Source organism: Megachile rotundata, chromosome 3 (assembly GCF_050947335.1).
Source record: "Megachile rotundata isolate GNS110a chromosome 3, iyMegRotu1, whole genome shotgun sequence".
Lineage (NCBI taxonomy): Eukaryota > Metazoa > Arthropoda > Insecta > Hymenoptera > Megachilidae > Megachile > Megachile rotundata.
This window is the reverse complement of record NC_134985.1, coordinates 11,937,452-11,958,743: the sequence shown is the minus strand read 5'-3', so window position 1 is coordinate 11,958,743 and position 21,292 is coordinate 11,937,452. Positions and strand designations below refer to the sequence as shown.

Sequence of the window (21,292 nt, the reverse complement as noted above, 5' to 3'; positions counted from 1 at the left end):
ATTTGTGTGACTCCAGTGCATTTATCATTATTATATAAGGACTGGAACAAATATAATATTACTGACTCTAAAACGTAAAATATAAATTAATTTTTTATTATAGGATTACTTATGTGTGATTACAGGTTATGTAAATTATTTATGAATACCGGAATAAAGATTAATTGATTAATAATCATGTTTAATGCGCAGATGCAACTTTGGTGTGATCTGCGCATGCGTTTACGGATCTGCGCATGCGCACGGATCTGCGCAGATCTCATTAGTCGCGACTGCGCAATTCTATCTAAATAAGCCCAGTATCAATTGTTTTACTTCCAAATTTTATTAATGTGTACCTTATAATTGAGTATCTCATTAAACCTTTTTATTAAGTAAAGCACTAACTATTTTATAGAATAGTTTCGAATAATTTTATCTCGTAACTTCAGAAATCTTATACTTGATTTACCATCTTTCGTACACCTGACTTTGCGTATTCATACATGAATATAATCTAGCAAATAAACAGAAGCACATACACTGTTACAGAGCAATGAACTCTCGTCGTACATAATCCTCTCCTTCTTAGTAGAAAATTATACTGTTAATTCTATAATTTCTTATTTGAACCTCGGAATCTGCTCTTGGTTTATATTATATCCATCAGTCTTTCAAAAACAAAATTGCATCCTTCCCGTTGCAAGCTTCTCAATTCTAGATTTATTTATCACACCTTTATGAATGGCTTGAACATCGCTAAGTGATTTTCCTAATGAAACTCCAACAAAAATCTTGATCTATGAACACTTCTGTTAATAAAACTACACCATAAATCTCCATCTGCGGATGCTTCTACTAATAAACATACAGCAAATATCTCGATCTACGTTTCTGCTAATAAAACTGCAACAAAATTCTTGATTTATGAATACTTGTGTGAATGAAACTGTAACATAAATCTCGATCTACAGACATTTCCGCTAATAAAATAGCAGCAAATATTTCGATCTACGTATGCTTATAATAAAACAGCAAGAAAAGTCTTAATTTATGAATACGTTTTACAAAATTGCTGGAAACATGTCCATCCGTGAACACTTCTGTTAATAAAAGAGCAAGTAAAATCCGTAGACATTTCTGCTAATAAAACAGCAACAAAACTTTGTTCTACGGATATTTCTATTCACAAAGCAGCAGATATCTGTGGACGTTTTTGCTAATAAAACAGCAACGATCAACCAAATCTGTCCACGTCATTACGGACGAAGGAGCATTCCCAAGCAACCGAATTCCATCTGGCAATCAGTAAACGCAAAACGTGACTTTCGCATCCATGGCAGAAGCCCGTTTAGACGGCAGGTCACGCGAGTGGTGGCATTCTGAAAGAGAAGAAACGTCCGGACGAGAGCGGAAAGGCAACCAGCCGCGAGAGGGTGGATTTGGAAATCAAGATTCCGACTTGATGGATGCGGAGGAGGTGGGTCTGGGTGTGGCGAGATAGCTTCCTGAAATCAGCCTGCGACTCGTGGATTTCTTTTCCAGCTTTTCACGCATTCCCGTTCAAGGAAAAGTCTTTACGCAAGATCCCCTTTCTTTTCGACCAACCCCTGCTCGCTTCTTCGCTGACATGCGTGCCATAGGGCGCATGCACACACGTGTTATCACTCTGAAGGCGGTTTCTTTTCATCAAATCGGATTAACGTCAGAAAGAATAATAATATTTTTTTTTTCACACAATTCTTTATCTGTACTCTGTTTATTTACATTATACGGTTAGGTTAGGTATACGGTGTCCTAATAAAAGTGCATATGTTATCGTACAATAAAGTACGATTACCGTAGATAAAAGTTGCAGAATGGAATTACTGTACGAACACGTTTAATATTAAAATAAATACTTGTCCAACCAGTCCGATCGGACCGTAGAAAATTAATCACAGGAACGAAACGTCGTAGAACAATAAATTAAGCCAGTGTAATTGATTGGTTACGATATTCTAAAACAACGATGAGATCAGTCTGCCTCGGCGCTATCAATTAAGACTGAAACTCCTTCAGGAAATCAATTAAACCATTACGAAAGGAACGAAACAACACCCAGCTAACGGGACACAATTCTTGACTCGGCTGTTTCCTTGTTGAGTGTTAAACGCAAAAGGAACAGAAGGGGAAAAAAGCACTCCAAGGCCTGGCTAACGGGTATATCCTGTGAAATCACCGAGTCGCCAGTAATACTTAATCGTCGATAAAAGTCGTCGTAAAGAATCAATAGAAAGGAACACTGGGGCGTTAAACGTTAATAAAACTCGCGCACGCTTGCAACGTTTTGTAAACGACGTCCGTTCAGAAAGCAACGGTTAAACGGTTATTCTCTCAGAAATATCTTAAGCAGCGTGACGAACCTTATCACGCATACGTCACGCTATTTAACAGCCTGTGGTTATCGATTTTACGTGGGTTATTAATTAAAATTACCGAACAGCGTTATTGCCAGGCCCATACTTTCCGTGCCTTTTTTGGAGGTAACATGATTATTACTTGGGTCGATGAGGAAATGATAAGACATAGAGAGACGTGGGTTACGTTTGTCTCGTTGCAACACACAATTCAACTAAAGATAATAGCAATGAATAGCATTTGTTTTCAGTCGAATTCATTGTGACACTCAAAGATACGTATATCAACATATCACATAACCTCTACAGTGACTATTCTGGCGCACTTGCAGTTTAAATATGGTAAACTCTTCTCATATTTTCAGTATGTGAATTTTCAGTTTAGGTGTAATTATAATTTGCGTGTTTCAGCATCGGTATGGGATTTTAATTTTCTGTATCAATTTGATATTGTGACAGATAATAGTCTGATACGTCTGACGCACATAGTGTACGTTAATTACGTATCTTATGAGAGATCTTTAACACTACCGGCATATAATGTGTACTTAATTTGAAATTAAAAATGAAGTTAAAAAATAAATAAACAAACGACGAAACATAAATGAGTACACACATTCATTCTTTATCTTGATGAAAATCAATTCTGATTTCAAGAAATGTATTTTAACAAAATGTGTTCCTTATAATAAGAAACTTGTGGAGCGGTCATTTGACCGGTTTGGTAGTTTTAGTGTTAAAACAATATTCCGACTAATTTCTTGTAAAAACAGATCCCTGTCCGAAAAGTATTCAGTCGATTCGAAAGGCGTATGTCGGCAGGTGCGTTCACCGGATAATACTTAATCAAAGACGTTTTTCTCTAGCCGAATGTTTCGATCGAGCGAGCGTTGTACCGTGGTTGTCGGATCGCGAGGAAACATATTTTTCCATAAAATTAATTAAGTCGACTCGACTCACGACGTAAATAATCGTTCTGCTCGGTGCGTTGAATTTATCCTGGAACGTGTTCGCTCGGTTGCCGTTCGTGAACGCCCAACGCGTGTACGCGATCGACGCACACGCGGCAAATAAAATATTAATTTGCTCTGCTTTGATCGTGTCTCGTCGTCGGACGAGAGATAGCGAAATTATCGGCCATAGAGATTAAGCGAGTGAGTCTGGGATTTATTATGGCGCGAAATTTAAAATAGATCGTCGCCTCGGACAAAAATACTTTCCGAGCAGCTTCATTTATTTCCCTCCTCGTGACTCGCGTCACCAGATAACCGTTTTCTTCTTCTCTCGTCCCTTTTTGTCGCGTTTCGTCTCCACCTGTCGCGTGTTTCAGCGAAACTTCGCGGGTTTATCCTCGAGACGCTCTTCCGGGCAGCGATAAAGCACCGTTTTCTGCCGAGTAGGCAATTTTATCGGCATCGCGATCGCGACAAATTCGCGGCCGTCAGAGAAAACTCGTTTCGTGCGATTCACGGTCCGTTCACCTACGAATTCGTGTGTCGAGGCTGTCCGCCATTGTTGAGAGCGGAGCAATTTTGAAGTTGTTTCTGTAAAACGTTATGACTACTGGTACATTTTCGAGGAAATAACCGGTATATGCTGCCGTGAAATGCTACCGTGCGTTCTTCAGAATAGGGTCGTCAAAAATGTACTTAAGATATAATTGAGCTGTTTATTCTGAAAGAACGAGCTCGCCTTTTGTTACTGCGAGATATTTTAGAATTTGCTCAATTTTAAATTTGCATCTAAAATTTTAAAATATTGGTAATTTATACACAAAGTTGTATTTTGTGATGTTGGATAATGTTTATTAATTTACATGTGAGTAATATCTGTTAATCATATTTCAGAAACTTTGAACTTGCACATATATTAATCTAATAAGCATCGCTCATTACAGAACTTATGAAGTAGTTCAGTCATGTTCGAAAGTGTTACCTTTTTTTCATTTTTGACACACAGAGAACAAAGCTTCCGATTGCAGTCGTGATTCAGTATCTGGCCAATAATTTATCGCTCCTGATACGTACAAATTGTGCCTGTCCATCTTGTTGCAGATGAAATATCGACGGTTCTGTGATTAATTGAATTTTTAGCGGGAGACAGTTGTTTTGCTCGGACAGAAAAAGGTGTATGTACGAACATATCAATCGATTGCACTCCAGTTTTCCTGACGATGTCTATTCGAGATTTCTATTCGTTTCTTTGTATCGTTCTCAAAACGGTTCATAATTATTTACAAAGATTTCGTTTGTTAAAAATTTGTTTGTTATCCAATTTTTTGCTACTGTTATATATTTCTAATTTCTAATTTTTGTTTCTGTAAATTATGATTTGTAGATGGTTAAATGATTTGCATATCTACACATGTACATATGTGTCACATATGTCTGCACTTTGCACCATATATTAAAAAATATATATAAATATTTATCAAATATTTTTGCACGTGTGTACACTGTATTGACGTAAAAAAGCATGCATTTCTTTCATTTCATGTCATCTACACATGCACATATGTGTCGTATATGTCTGCACTTAGCACCATAAGTTAGTTGACTGTAATGTTTAACCCAGAGATCAAATGTTACTTCACATGACATTAAATAACATTTCAATTGTTCAGTAAGTTTTTGCTAATTTATGACGTTTATAAAGATTATCAATAATTACGAACGATAATAAGTCATCTTCAAATTGACATCATTAGAACTCGTTCTTCTCACTCGATTAACATGTTAGACATTCAGAATCGATGTACGAAATCCACAAATACCACGAATATGACAAACGTCCCAGTTTCCACTGTTTCCGCCGTTAAATGCAGGCGACAACAAGTCTACCGCGTTGCAATAAATATAGGCGAATGGTAGCTGAGATCGCACGTACATCTGCGAGCAGCAATTTGGTCTCGTTGAAGACGCTTTGATCTATTCCTGTTAGGCGAACCACTTGGTCCACCTGCAGAATATACGGAACCGTTCCCGATTCTCCGTAGGCTAGATTTTAGATGATCGTGAATCATCGTTTGTCGTCCTAAAGAGAGATGAAGGGAACCATAAACGTGTAACTATACTCATACATCCATGTGCAGAGCGATTTAACTTGGCACCAGACTACGAGTTCGTAAATTACGGAATATTAAGTTCTGTGGATTCTTATTTTGTTGTCTGAATACTGGACACTAGATGTGTCTACAAACAGTCGTACATTTTTATGATTCCTTCATTTAAGTAAAATTAGGGATCTGCAAAGTAGCTTCACAGAAAATATTTTATTTTTACAAAATAATGTATTCAAAATAATTTTTATGTACAGTTTATGTTCGGAGACTTTAGCCATCTTTATGAACTTTATTAACTGCAACGAAATTTTCGGAATATATCGAATTCATAAAAGAACATTTAAAAGAATAATTGTTAAGCGTGCGCGTTTAATTCGACCAAGGTGCCTCGAGAGGAATAAAGAAGCAGATGAATATTCGTAGATCAGTAGAGTTGATATCATTAGTGTGCGTCAGAAAAGCTCTGCGCCCGATGCGTTAACGAGAGATAAAGGTTGTTGTTCTGCAAGCGTAAAGGCAGGTCCATGTAAACGCGACAGTTCGTGAAGGTGAACGGAAGTGGCCCACTTCCGAAACGGCGTGTAATTTTTTATGCAAAGCCGGTGATCGTCCGTTCCAGCTCGAAAACTGTAATTTGTAGCGGTCGTTGTTAGCTGCGCGACTGGGTGCAAGGATGCAATGATCGCAAGGTGGCCCTAGACGGGGCGATAATTACCTTGTCGGAGGCTTCCTTTTTCCTCGGTTGACCGGCGTAATTCTGCACGACGAATCGCTAACGAGTCTGTCCCTTATCTGATCGAGGAGATCAGAAAAGCCCTGGAGAAAAGAGTTCTCTCGGCAAGTTGCTTCATTTTTTCTTTCGAATTTGCCTGAATGATAACTTCTCTTATCGAAAATTAGTTAGCAATATGTGCGTGTTTGTTTTTAAAATGAATTTGGGTGAAAATGGATAAATCGTTGTGGACGATGAGAGAATCTGATTGTTTCTATGATTTGTTATGTTTGAGGAAATTCATTTTGAACCATTTGCACATGTTCATATGTCATGAACTGATATCATACATGATACGTATATGATATGTGTATATGTAATATGTTCATATGAAGCAAAGTAAATTAATCATTTTTGAAGACGAGACAACTGTTTGTTTAACTATCTAACTGTTTATTTAATTATGTATCTAACTGTCTAACTACTTAATTAGCTAATTGTGTGACTATCTATCTAATTAATTATTTAGTTATTTATATAAATATTTAACTATTTAATTATCTGACTATCTATTTAGGTATTTAACTATCTATTTATCTAATTTGCTAACTGGCTGCTTAGCTCGCTTCTTAATTAGCTAATTAGCTAACTACCTAACTACCTAACTATCTAACCACCTAACTAGATAACTACATAACTACCTAGCCACCTAACCACCCAACTAGCTAACTACATATCCACCTAACTACTTAACTATCTAACCACCCACCACATAACTACCTAACCACCTAACCTCCTAACCACCTAAGCACGTAAGCACCTAATCACAAACCACCTAACCACCTAGCTACCTAACCATCTAACCACCCAACTACCTAACTACCAATCCACCTAACTACCCACCACATAACTACTTAACCACCTAAACTCGTAACCACCTAACCACCTAACCACCTAACCACCTAACCACCTAATCACCAGCCACCTAACCACCTAGCTACCTAACTACCTAACTACCTAACTTACTGACTATCTAACTATCTAATTGTCTAATTTTTGAATGTTAATAATTTTCTGTCCTATTTCCAAAAATGCATTTTATTCACAAAAGTTCAAGTTGATTTTATTCACCACGTAACTGAGTCCTAATAATATCGTTCTCTGAAAGTTTTGCCGAAGATTAAATTCGAATACCGTTTTCAAAAATCACGACGAAAAAGTCGTTAATGAAATCCGCGATTTTTAATCAGTATAATTGCCCCCAATTAACGCTCGTCCAATAAAAGGCTATCAGGTAAAGGTATAATTTCCTAGATATTTTTCTTTCCACTCTTAAATCTGTACTGCATCGGTTATTATTATCGCATGATGGATTGCTATTTAATATATCCCTTGTTCGTTCAAGGTAAAAGAAACCGAAAAAAGAAAAATGCCCGTACAGAAAAAAATGAAGTAGTACTTATCGACGTTAATGACTGTAACATCCGTCAGCGAATTGACTAACGACTCGAACGGCCATATATGTACGTATTCCTTATTCGTCGGAGGTTCGAGGAGATGGCGCAAGAAATCGGGATGACGCGGTGGTTCTTTTCTTGAATATTTTTTTAGCGAAACGGTGGAAGTTACTCATTAACATTAATCGATCCTTTAATTACGTTCAAATGTCCTGTCGTTATTGTAAGGTATCGATTCCCGTTCTCGAACCAGTTTCGTTGCAAACGAGCGAGGTTGTCGCTGAACCGCCCCTTCTGATATTTCGTATGCGGCTCGCGGATCAACAATAAATTAACCACAAAATTATTAGCTTGATTAACATATATCAAGGGCAGCACTCTTCCCGACATCTAACGTTCTGTATCCCCATGAAAGTGAATCCGGTGTAAATCTTCGCCTGGAAGAAAATGGCCGGCAAGTATGCGCCGGTAAAGATTTGAACGGAAATTGCTTTGGAATAAATGGCCAATGGGAGTGGCTGTAACTTGATAATGGTGCGTCGATGGAGGCAATTATGATATATTTATATAGGCAGAAATTGAAAGATGCGAGACGAAATTCTTATATTCACGTGATATTTTATACACGGACATTTTATTGCGATATGAAATTCGAGTGCAATCTTGTTCTATTCATTTCAACGGACACGCGGTGATTAATTCCTATCTTATTAATGGTCTTTTGAGATTTATTTTGAGCGCCAGTCTTTCGGTATTAGGAAAATAATTGTGATACACTATGCGATAAACGAAACCTGATTTCAGTTAATTGTATATTGAAGGAATTATGGTCGAGTTTAAGACAGTTTAGTTTCTTTTATGAATTAACATTCCTGGATGTGTTTTATAGCAGTTTCGAGCGTAAGAAGCAGTGGATGTTTGTTGTAAAATAAAAGGGGAAGGGGTAGGTACGGTTATTTTTAGAAATACAATTACTTTCTGTTTAGATTAACTTTTTTAGTACTTTTTTTTAATATTCTTTAGAATTGTAAGCTGGGTTTTTGTGAGATCAATTTTTCATTTTTAAGATTTCCAAATTCTTAAATTCTTGAATACTTAAGCTCCTAAATTTTTAAATTCCTAAATCTCTGAATTTCCAAATTTCTGAATACTGAAATTTCCAAATTCGCAAATTACTTATTCCTCAATTTCCTGAGTTACCAAATTTCCTATTTCTGAATTTCTCAAATTCTCAAATTGCCAAGTCCCCAAACTACCAAATTCCCTATTTTTGAATTTCCCAAATTCCCCAAATTCCCAAACTCCTAAATTCCCAAATTCCCAAATTCCCCAAATTCCCCAAATTCCCCAAATTCCCCAAATTCCCCAAATTTCCCAAGTTCTCTAAATTTCCCAAATTCCCAAATTCCAAAATTCCCAATTTCCCCAAATTTCCCAAATTACCCAAATTACCCAAATTACCCAAATTACCCAAATTCCCTAAATTATCCAAATTCCCAAACTCCTAAATTCCCAAATTCCCAATTTCCCCAAATTCCCCAAATTCCCCAAATTCCCCAAATTCCCCAAATTTCCCAAGTTCCCTAAATTTCCCAAATTCCCGAATTCCCAAATTCCCCAATTCCCAATTTCCCCAAATTTCCCAAATTACCCAAATTCCCAATTTCCCCAAATTCCTTAAATTCTTCAAATTCTCCACATTCTCCAAATTCTTCAAATTCCCGATTTCCCCAATTTCCCCAAATTCCCAAATTCCCAAATTCCCAAATTCCCAAATTCCCAAATTCCCCAAATTCTCCAAATTCTCCAAATTCCCCAAATTACCCAAATTACCCAAATTCCCAATTTCCCCAAATTCCTTAAATTCTTCAAATTCTCCACATTCTCCAAATTCTCCAAATTCCCGATTTCCCCAATTTCCCCAAATTCCCCAAATTCCCAAATTCCCAAATTCCCAAATTCCCAAATTTCTAAATAATCTACACTGCATACCAATAATTGCAATATAAGGAAAGGGAACCCCACTAAACATTTTTACAGAAAAAAATTATTGAATATTTATCTCACTATTAATGTTTATTATTTACCTATTAAAATAAATTCTGTAATGTATAATAATGTCTCATAATGTTTCACAATGTCTAATAACCAAAAATTGTATAAATTGCTTTCCATTATTAACTAATTCCTGAATATTAAAATGTCTCGAGTAAACTACCTAATACACAATAACTCTTGAGTATCATAACGAACTGTTTAGATTTCCCTATTTCGTCATTTTCCCCAGGGAAGTCTATCGTGTTTGGCACTGTGCTACAATGTGTAATTTGCATCGTATGATTTGGACCATGTCGCAATAGTAAACATGCATTATCATGTACTACATCACTCAGCCGTACACATGATGATGTATTCTCAGGTTCCATATTTGATTTAGAAAGAGTATGAAATTATTCATTAGCAGAGTTATAAAATTATTATTAAATCGTTATCGTGAATCGTAAAATTATTATTCGTTTATTACCAAAGTTATAAGATTATTATTCTTCACCAGTAAAAATTGTAGAATTATTATTCATTCGCCGGCAAAAATTATAAAATTATTTTTCATTCATCAGCAAGAATTGTAGAATTATTATACATTCATCAGCAAGGATTTTAAAATTATTATTAATTTATTAATAAATGTTATAAAATTATTATTCATTCACCAGCAAAAATTGTAGAATTATTATTCATTCATGAACAAAAACTATAAAATTATTTATTCATCAGTAAAAATTATGAAATAGTTATCAGTTCGTTAGCAATAATTATAAAATTATAATTAATATCCTCAAAATATATCTTCGTAATTTATAATTACGCAGACATTTAAGTAACATCAAAGTCTGCAAAACACAAATAAACCGGTAATCCATAATATTCGTATGGTCCTCAAATTTCATAATTTATGCCTTACAGCGATGTAATAAATGTATAAATATCAGCACTCTATTTATACAGTATTATGTGTAACTGAATCTACATTAACACCAACACGTCTAAAAAATAGATAATAAGAAACTCTATACCATTCATCAAATTAATTTAATAACATCGATTACAATACAGTCTCCTAGAGAAAGTAGTAGATCAGTCTACTATAAAGGAACAAAGCTGAACGTCACATGTTCAAGTTTTTTGCCCTGAAAACGAAACGTGCTCCCTCGATACTAAACCGGCCAAGGAAAAACACGATCCCCGTGGCTATTCTCGCATGTTACCGATGCATGGCTCTCGACAGACGCTCTAACCAGAATGGTCAACTCCAATAATAGCAATGGAAGGAGAAACAGAATAAAAAGACCGAAAGAAAAAAAACGAAAGAAGGAGAAAAAATCACGACAATTCTCTAATGGCGTCATTAAAGTACAGCGTACAAGTACGACGCTATCGATTAAACTGTGAATTAAGGCGAGGATCGGTACGCTCGAGTGGATAACACGACACTCCTGTCTATATTTTCTTTGATCCTGGTGTCTGTCGAGTATAAGAAGCCTGTGTCGATCGTCGTAACCCGTTTCGTTCGTGCTCGTATTTACAGCTACGCATATAAATTCGCAATCAAGTTCCACCAACCACTCGCGTCTCTATTTCTGTATCGCGAAAACACTTTACGACCGCTAGCTCAATTTGTTTTCCGCTCTGCTGCTGCTGTCGGAAAGAAAGAGGATCTCGAGACGTCGAGCGATGCCCATTAACACGTTCGCCGTCACGCAGGACACACGCGTTACGAATTTTAATTACTTTCGTAATTAACTCGAGTGTAACATTAGACAATCAAATTCTTACATCAAAATATTCAAAAATTCTCATACGAACTTGACAAATTTTTACGATGTTGAATATTCAGATACCGCAGCACCTAAATTGCTGACTTCGTAAATTAGAACGTCAGATCCATAGATTGCCATGTTTGAAGACCTCAAAATCCAAAAGTTCACGTATTCCAAGCTTAACAAATTTCTGGGACGTTAAATCTTTAGATCTGCAGATACTTGGGTTTCTAAATACATAGCTTCGTAAATACTGTGGAACGTCAAATCCATAGATATCCATATTCGAAGACATCAAAATCCAAAAGTTCTCTTATACCAAGCTTAACAAATTTCTGGGACGTTAAATCATTAGATCTTCAGATACTTGGGTTTCTAAATACATAGCTTCGTAAATACTGTGGAACGTCAAATCCATAGATATCCATATTCGAAGACCTCAAAATCCACAAGTTAGATTCTGAACTTTCCAAATAACTTTGCACGTTGAATTCCTAGATCTTCAAATATCTGTGCTCCTAAATTTGCAGCTTCCCAAATTATAGTGTCAGATTCATATCCAAAAGCCTTCCATATCTCCCTAAATCCACTTCTCTCCCTTTCCAAATGAAGGTTTCCAAATGATTACAATAAACAACAGTAAAAAGTATCGACAAACCCTTGCACTAATAATTTTCAGTCGATAGCAGGCGTATTAATCTTCAAATAACCTCGGCATAAATTTCATCCAACCGTAATGCCACAAAATCTCTCAGACCTCTGTCCGGAGGTGCAGCAAGTGGCGCAAAACCGTGTAATACATTTCCTTTCGAATGATAATAAATCTCCCGTTCGAATCATCGTAGTTAATAACGAAAATCGACAAGTCATCGATGTACTCGTCTACAATGTCACCGTTATCGTTCACGCTAATTTAAATCTTATTAACAATTGCGTCCCGGCCTTTCGACTTAACGATGACAGATCGAATGACAGGGATGTGGTGCGTGACAGTGATCGAGTCCGTGCAGGAAACACCTTTCGATAGATATCGAGTGTTAGCGAAGTCAATAGGGCAAAACATGTCCTGGCCGTAGACAGAACAATAATCGATGTGCGTCCGTCTGTTCGTTCTCTGACCGGTGCTTCCTCCAATAGGATGCCTGCTGTCAGTGCGAGCAGCAGGTGCGATCGTGACTTGCCTTCTCCCTTGTCTACGTACGATAATTACGCTTACGCTATCTACATGACTCTACGTACCGTTGCTCTATCACGTGTATACTAACCTTGTCCAACTGAAACCGTGATAGTCGTACATTGTGCGACGTGAGCTTGGATAACAGCTGTATGCAAACTTCAGTGTTTCAATTTATAGATTTATCTGTTGAATCGATAGATTGTTAATTATTTATGGTGCTTTTTAGCAGGGTTCAGTTGATAGGTTCTCATATGTGGAGGTCTGGAAATTCAAATGTCCTCACATCTCATGTTTTTCAAATTACTGGGTTACTGGCGAGTGTCTCCAAATTTCTGGATCATCTTAGGTCCTAAAATCTTAGAATTCCCATATCTCGAGGTACTCAAATCCTAAAGTTCCAAAACCGTTATTTCGTCAAATACATTCCTTAACTTTTATGTTTTCCTTCATTCCTCAACTAATTCTTGATGTACCAAATCTACTCCAAGAATCTTTAGATTTCTATGTCTATCTTGGAGATTCATAGTTCTCCAAATCTTACAGTCTTCAAATTCTAAACTTTTGAAATATCTACGTCTCTTATTTAATATCTAAGTCCTAGATCTCAAAACTTTTACTCCATCAAGTCTTTATATTTCCAAATTCCCAAACCATCATACCTAAATTCATATACCCATGAATTCTTAAATCCTAGTCCTCAAATTCCAAATTTCCAAGATTACATTCCCTAATTTTTACATCCCCTAATTTTTAATCGCCCAAATCACAAAATCCTCAAATTCTTAAACCAAATCTCAATGTTCCTAAAATCACAAAAAAACTGTGATTCGACATAGACAGTTTATTGTTACATGTAAAATTACCTATTTGACAAGGATTATGTACTTCGTGTTACAAAGTTTGTTTCACTATCTGAGAATGTAAATTATACTTTCTTGTGTTACATATATTTTTGTACATTCTTTGTTCACCGATATGTAATACATTAATTCTACCTCTGATTTCAGGTGAGCCCGGAGGTTATTTCAAAGTTGCAACTCAACTTTCTTCGATCAAGGGTGACAGCTATCGAATTATTTCACCAGAAAATAAATTTGAATTCTTACGTACGTCTTTACAATGATTTATAAATAATATAGTATATAATACATAGTATATATAAATAATAATATCCGTATAAATAATATAAATAATAATATCTACATAACTAACGTTATAATATAGCAATTTCTTGACACTGTATTTAACAGTACTTATTTTGTTTTTTGAAAGAGTTGAGAGTATAAATTGAATTTACTATATGAATTCTGAACCTTTGTACTCGATAGAATTTTAATCCTGCCACGCAGCAACCTAGCTTCTATAATTCTAATTATGTAAATAATATAGTGTAAAATTATATGAAAAACAGTATCCAAGACTTACATTAATTAGATATAAATAAAGCAATTAACGACTTGTACAGTGAAGATGTACATTAATTCTAAAAATAATTTTCCACGGTTTCGTTGATACAGCTTAATGGAACGGTAATAATTATTTCGAAAATATGTTAGCACATTATATATCTGTTTAATTCAACAATTAACGAACAATTATATGAAACGACTCGTTAATTTAATCACTCCAACATTCTTGTATCCATTGTTCCACCTGAACAAAATCGCAGAACTAATTGAGAAAGTGTTGATGTTTTTCATAACGATTAAAAGTTAATTGTTATTTGAGAAGTTAAATGGTCTTTAATTGGACAAGGGAGAAGTAAAAACTAAATTCTAATTGTCGATTAGAATCACGCATCAATGCCACGCATTAGATTTCTACGCTTTGAATTGCCACGCGTTGCATTATTACGCGTTGAATATCCACGAGCTGAATTACTACCCGTTAGATATCCACACGCTGGCTTACTACGCGTTTGATTACCACGCATCAGATTCCTATGCTTTGAATTACCACGCGTTGGATTACTACGCGTAGAATATGCACGCGCTAGATTACTACGCGTTGGATATCCACACGCTGTATTAGTACGCGTTGGATTACTACGCATAGGATTACCACGCGTTGCATTACCACACGTTGCATTACCACACGTTGCATTATTACGCGTTGGATAACTACACGTTATCCGAAGCTGCCGCTCTCGCGTCTGCGCACGCGTAATCCTCACGCTCTGATTGGTCCTTATTTTACCTTAATAATTCAAAAACCAAGCTTCAAACTCCATTTTTGCAAAGGGAAATCTTATTCAGAATCACGTCAGCTATCCTCCATTTCAGGGACCTACACTAATTATTAGACACCCTGTATATAAACACGTAAGGGTGATAAGTAAACCTTGTTTTCTAAAATTAAATTAAATTATGTAGCTTTTATTCCACTGTGAGAGTGCAGTTGTAACCAGTACACAAGTTACTTATAATTATATCCTATATTATATTATATATAACTGTAACATATTATATGTTTATTTTACTATCACCAAATACCATATAGAGACATATAACATCAAATCTAAAAGTGTCCTCAAAATATCAACAGACGTTATGTGACTATTACATATATGTTTATCTTAGATTAATTGGAACGGCACACCCCGTATATTTTTATTCAATCAAATAACGTAGACTTTCAATCTGCGACAGTATTGCAATAAGAAGTATCCGAAACGTAAGAAAACGCATCGTTATAAATTACCATTTACCAGGCAGTCGTTTAAACTGCTTCGCTAGTTTGGGTCCGGTTAAAAACGAAGAGGATAGTGGCATATACACGGCTCCATTAATCATCCGCTCGCTTAAACATTCCGCTCGACAGGTATCGTCGGACGCGAGTATTCTCGTCCGGATGCCTTCACGAAAAATCGCCGGTAGATCAATTTGTATACACGCGTGCGCTCGTTTGTACCGGTACAAATGACAAACAAACGGAGGCGTTTTCGCTGGCTATTTATGCGCGACACAGAAATACCGAAGCACCCTTCGCGATAGTAGCACGCGCGACGTTTCCGCTCGCAGCCCTCTTCACGCTAATTATTTTCGTCTCGATCCGAGTATCTCCGATTGCTCGATTTCTTTTCCATACATCTCCTAATGAACCGTGGAATAATTTACGGGAATGATTTATAGCTGACCTCGTTTAAGCAGTTTAGACGGCCGTGTCACGTGGCGAAATTAATACTTACTCATACTATGGGGGAGCCGAATGATACTCGGCCCAACAGAAGTTATTAATTACGCGAGCAAAGAATGACACGAAACAGGGAGATGGGAAACGAGGACAGAGGGATTGAACATCTTCGTTTGGGTGTTGGGAACACAGTTATTCGCGATGGTATGCATATATCATTTATGCATGACACGCAGATACGTCCACCCGCGTGTACCACGGGCGCTGCTTGGAAATATTTCTACCGATGGTAACCCGAGAGTTGGCGCCTGAAGAGGTTGGAGCAATTGAAATAAAATTTAATGTAATCCTATATGATTATAGAAATAATCAATTTTTTCAATTTCATTTACACGTAAATGTAGTACACATTTTTTTTCTTTCCAAATTTTCAAATTCTCAAGTTATTAAATTTCCAGATTATCAAGTTTCCAAAATCTCAAATTACCAAATTTCCAATTTCTTAAATCTCCAAATTGTGAAATTTCCAGATTCTCAAGTTTCCAACTTCTCAAATTTTCAATTTCTCAAATGTCCAAAGGCTCAAATTTGCAAATTCTCAATTTTCCAGATTCTCAAGTTTTCAAAATCTCAAATTACCAAATTTCCAATTTCTTAAATCTCCAAATTCTGAAATTTCCAGATTCTCAAGTTTCCAAATTCTCAAATTTTCAATTTCTCAAATTTCCTAATCCTCAAATTTCCAAATTTTCAATTTTCCAGATTCTCAAGTTTCCAAAATCTCAAATTACCAAATTTCCAATTTCTTAAATCTTCAAATTCTAAAATTTCCAGATTCTCAAGTTTCCAAATTCTCAAATTTTCAATTTCTCAAATTTCCAAAGGCTCAAATTTCCAAATTCTCACTTTTCCAAATTCTAAATTTCCAAATTCTGAAATTTCCAGATTCTCAAGTTTCCAAATTCTCAAATTTTCAATTTCTCAATTTTCCAAATCCTCAAATTTCGAAATTCTCAATTTTCCAAATTCTTAAATTTCCAAATTCTCAAATTACCAAATTTCCAATTTCTTAAATCTCCAAATTCTGAAATTTCCAAATTCTCAAATTACCAAATTTCCAATTTCTTAAATCTCCAAATTCTGAAATTTCCAGATTCTCAATTTTCCAAATTCTCAAATTTTCAATTTCTCAAATTTCCAAAGGCTCAAATTTCCAAATTCTCAATTTTCCAAATTCTTAAATTTCCAAATTCTCAAATTCCCAAATTCCCAAATTCTCAAATTCATAAATCCCCAAGTTTCTTAATCTTTAAATACTTAAATTCCAAATTTACAAAATTCAGGTTCATGAGGTTCAGTAAGATTCATAAGGATCATAAGGTTCAGTAAGGTTCATAAGGTTTATAAGGTTCAGTAAGGTTCATAAGGTTCACATGGTTCAGTAAGGTTCATATGGTTCAGTAAGGTTCATAAGGTTTATAAGATTCACAAGGTTCACAAAGTTCACAAGATTCACAAGGTTCACAAGGTTCAGTAAGGTTCATAAGGTTTATAAGGTTCAGTAAGGTTCATAAGGTTCACATGGTTCAGTAAGGTTCATATGGTTCAGTAAGGTTCATAAGGTTTATAAGGTTCAGTAAGGTTCATATGGTTCATATGGTTCAGTAAGGTTCATATGGTTCAGTAAGGTTCATATGGTTCAGTAAGGTTCATATGGTTCAGTAAGGTTCATAAGGTTCATAAAGTTCATAAGATTCACAAGGTTCAGTAAGGTTCATAAGGTTCATAAGATTCACAAGGTTCACAAAGTTCACAAGGTTCACAAGGTTCACAAGGTTCATTAGATTCTGTAACTTTAAGTGTTACAGAGAAACATTAGAGGTACACAAGTTTATTATAAGAATGAAGAAGAGTAGATGGGCAACTACTTTCGTGTAATAACGTATATTGTATTATAGTCACTCCTACGTAAAGCTTGAACACTGTTTTTCCTTTCATTTTGCTCTCATTCCATAAATTTCACTTTACTTTGCATATTAAGCAAGCGGATCTGCTAAACATGTTCAAACGAGCGGCTAAGTGCCGCGCAGGTTGCGAGCGATTTATAAGCCGCGGTAATAACGTGCGAACGATATTATCGACAATCAATTCTGTGGATAATAAAAGTTATAACATAACGATTAAATAAGTCGTGTATGGTAATACGTGTGGATTTAAAAAAAACATATGTTACAAACGTTGCGTACTGAATTTGAAATCACTTCGTGTTTTTAATGAAGCAATTTTATACTTCTTGTTTCTGAAATTCTTCGACATAACTATCATTTTTATTTAACGTGAAAATTGCTTTGATATTTTTATCTTCTGGCGTAAATTTTATTTAGTATGAATACAGACGTAAATATTTTTGTTTAATATAACACTTTCATATGCATTTTCGATATAAATATAGCCTTACAAGTGGTAAGAAAATTTTTCAGTATATAAGATATCATTTTGTATCAAAATTATTGATACGAATGGTTTTGGTACTTATAGTACAGAAATGCAATAGATTCAATTAACATATTTCTGAATATTATTTCAGAGCATATACACAATTTTTGTCAGAGAACTCTCGAGTAGAATCATTGTAAACTCATTAAAAAATGTTATTCTACTATATTATTCTTCACAGAAACTCCATATTTATATTTCCAATTTTGGTTTCTGCTTATCCTATATATATCCATTTATTATTCATAATTTCTCATTTATTTAAGCATTTTCTACATTATAACCGCTTTAATAAATTTTAAGTAATTTTATTACACATTTGAAAATTATCGTTCATTAATAAATGCATCTCTTCTAGTATTTACTCCGCAATCATACTTGCAGGAAGTTCATCATCCGTGTGAAATTCTAGAATTCATTCATACTTAAAAAGGACTTACTTCAATTTCTACATAATCTAAGAAATAAATCTGTATTTAAATAATACTTAGTTATAATTGAAACGACTATTTAATCCCTGAAATACCTGTTTGATAGAATATTAAATTTCATAAGAACGTTTAGAAACTCGCTAATTCCAGGCATATAATTTTGCAATTGATTACCATAAATAACACATGAGGAAACACGTGTTCTGTCTAATCATATGTACAATACTTAAATTATCTATAATTTAATAATGTACTTGATTTTTTAAAGCTGCAAGTACTTCATTAGTCAAATGATGTGTACACTTTCTATTTTACGATGTGTATTTCTCATAAATAACAAACGAAAACTAATGAATGTTATATTATATTGCAATAAATATTGAGTACATAATGTTACGGTCTATTTAATATTATTAAACGAATAATTTTTGTATGTTTGTATATCACTTTATGTTTGTATACACATGCAGAAAGATTATACACTACGGAATGTTAATTAATTTCCTGATTCAGAAAGTGTTCTGATGCAAATGGTCGCCGCATTGAACCTTTTCTGTAAATAGACATTAAAATTAAAATATCTCCTAAACTAATGACTTTTTCACATAAACAGATTAATACTTTTTTGTAAAGAATATGAAGGAGTATCAGCTGATGCAATAAAAAATATATGATTCCGTTTAAAAAAACATAAATGACCTTCATATGTCCTTTACACGTCCACCTAAAAAAGAAAATATGCCACCAGCATATGCCCCCCTCAAAACCATTCAACTTCATCTGAAACATTGTTTACTATGAGTAATAATAATGACGCAAATTTGTATGGCAAAATGTGGTGAGCCACCCTGTAGATTTAGTTTAAAAATAATTCTTTCAAATTATTGTATGAAACTAAATGATGAGTCGCCTCTCGAGTGCAAAGGGTTATTCTGTAACGAAGATAAGCTAGTACGAAGTCAAACATTTATAGTGATCACAAAATAAAACAACAGCAAAATGGTTATAATAAAAAATAAAATAAAACAAGAAAATTGTTGATTATATGTGATCACAGAATAAAGCAACATCCTTATGGACATGTTCAAGTTTTAGTAACTGATATAAACTTAGGACGTCAGGTCTCCATGTTGACATTAAAACCGGACCAGTTAAATGACCACTCCACAAGTTTCCTATTATTCACACAGTTCATTAAAGTACTTTACTTGAAATCTGCATTGGTCTTCATCAAAATAAAGAATTAATGTGTATACCAAATCACCAAATTACCAAATTACCAAATTGTCAAATTAGGAATAAGTAAATTACCAAATTACCAAATTACCAAATCACCAAATTACCAAATTACCAAATTACCAAATTACCAAATCACCAAATTACTAAATTGACAAATTAGGAATGAGCAAATTACCAAATTCCCAAATTCCCAAATTCCCAAATTCCCAAATTCCCAAATTCCCAAATTCCCAAATTCCCAAATTCCCAAATTCCCAAATTCCCAAATTCCCAAAATTCCCAAATTCTCAAAAATTCCTGAAAATTTCCAAATTCCAGAACGTTTTGTTATTTGTCTATTTATTTTTTAACTTGATTGTCCATTTCAAGTTAAGTGCATAATACGTAGGATTAGCGTTAAGCTACCTTACCCCACCTAAATCAGTATAAATCATCCTGAATTCACCCTGAATTAACGTTGAGTTTTCATGACACAGTCGATTATCGAAAGGAGATCGATCCTCCACAACTTCTCGAACAGCATCATTCCGCACGTATTTATGCGTTCTGCGCGGAAACACGCGTCCCTTATCTTCTTTAATTCATTAATCCAGCGCGGTCTCTCCATTACGAACTCCCGCAACGCCTCCATTAGTGCGTACATTCACGTCAGTCTTTACACCGCATTTACAAGTCACGACACGCGGGGTTAACGTTATGCAACGACCCGGCTGCTATCTACTTGCATACGTATACGTCGGTGCGCGTACCGCACTAATTCTCACACTAATTCTCGCGCTAATTTACCCATGATCCGGATACGCATTCGCATGCATCAAACCGTACACTACGCATTCACCAACACATCGATGACCGTTCGAACCTTGAATACGATTCGTGTACATGCGTGCGTACGGATGTATACGTGCATCGCGATGATTTGGATCTGGCTATTAGGTTGATGATTTAGTAGAACAAATATAAATTCTATGTTCTCTGTACCAATAACTGTGGACATGAAAAAGGAAATAATTTTATGTTGGGTATGTTCATCTGATAATTTACAGTTAGATCCAGCTCTATTCAATACCATTTCAGTTTATGCGAGGCTATTTTAGCTCAAAGTGTATTTTTCACTGTTTGGAATAACTCTAAAACAGTTCATTTCAACATGCTATGAAATTTTAACAAGTTTTAAAATATAAAATCATTTTAAGTCTTAACAAATAAAACAAGTCGCTTTTTATGAAAATAGCATAAAAAAAGTCAGTGGAAACTGAAGATTCACCGAAACAGGTTAACGATCGCAATAATTAAATAAAAGCAAGAAACGTTGAAAATATGTGTACATATTTCAGTTAGCATATTATGTACATAGTAATTTCTCCAAATCTTCCACGTGAACCACCCAA

General features: G+C 35.0%; 1 protein-coding gene across 3 annotated transcripts in view; it reads left to right on the top strand.

Moving 5' to 3' along the window:
* Window positions 1–21,292, top strand: part of LOC105662131 (UPF0489 protein C5orf22 homolog) — a 493,870-nt gene that overhangs the window by 272,782 nt on the left and 199,796 nt on the right. Inside the window, exon 4 of one of the 3 annotated variants that reach the window (XM_076529247.1) lies at window positions 13,611–13,634. The exons of the other annotated variants lie outside the window; for them this stretch is intronic. Within the exon in view, the coding sequence (XP_076385362.1) occupies window positions 13,611–13,614 (4 nt within the window). The 3' untranslated portion in view covers window positions 13,615–13,634. Of the gene's footprint in view, window positions 1–13,610; window positions 13,635–21,292 lie in introns of those variants that run through there. 3 annotated transcript variants of the gene reach the window in all.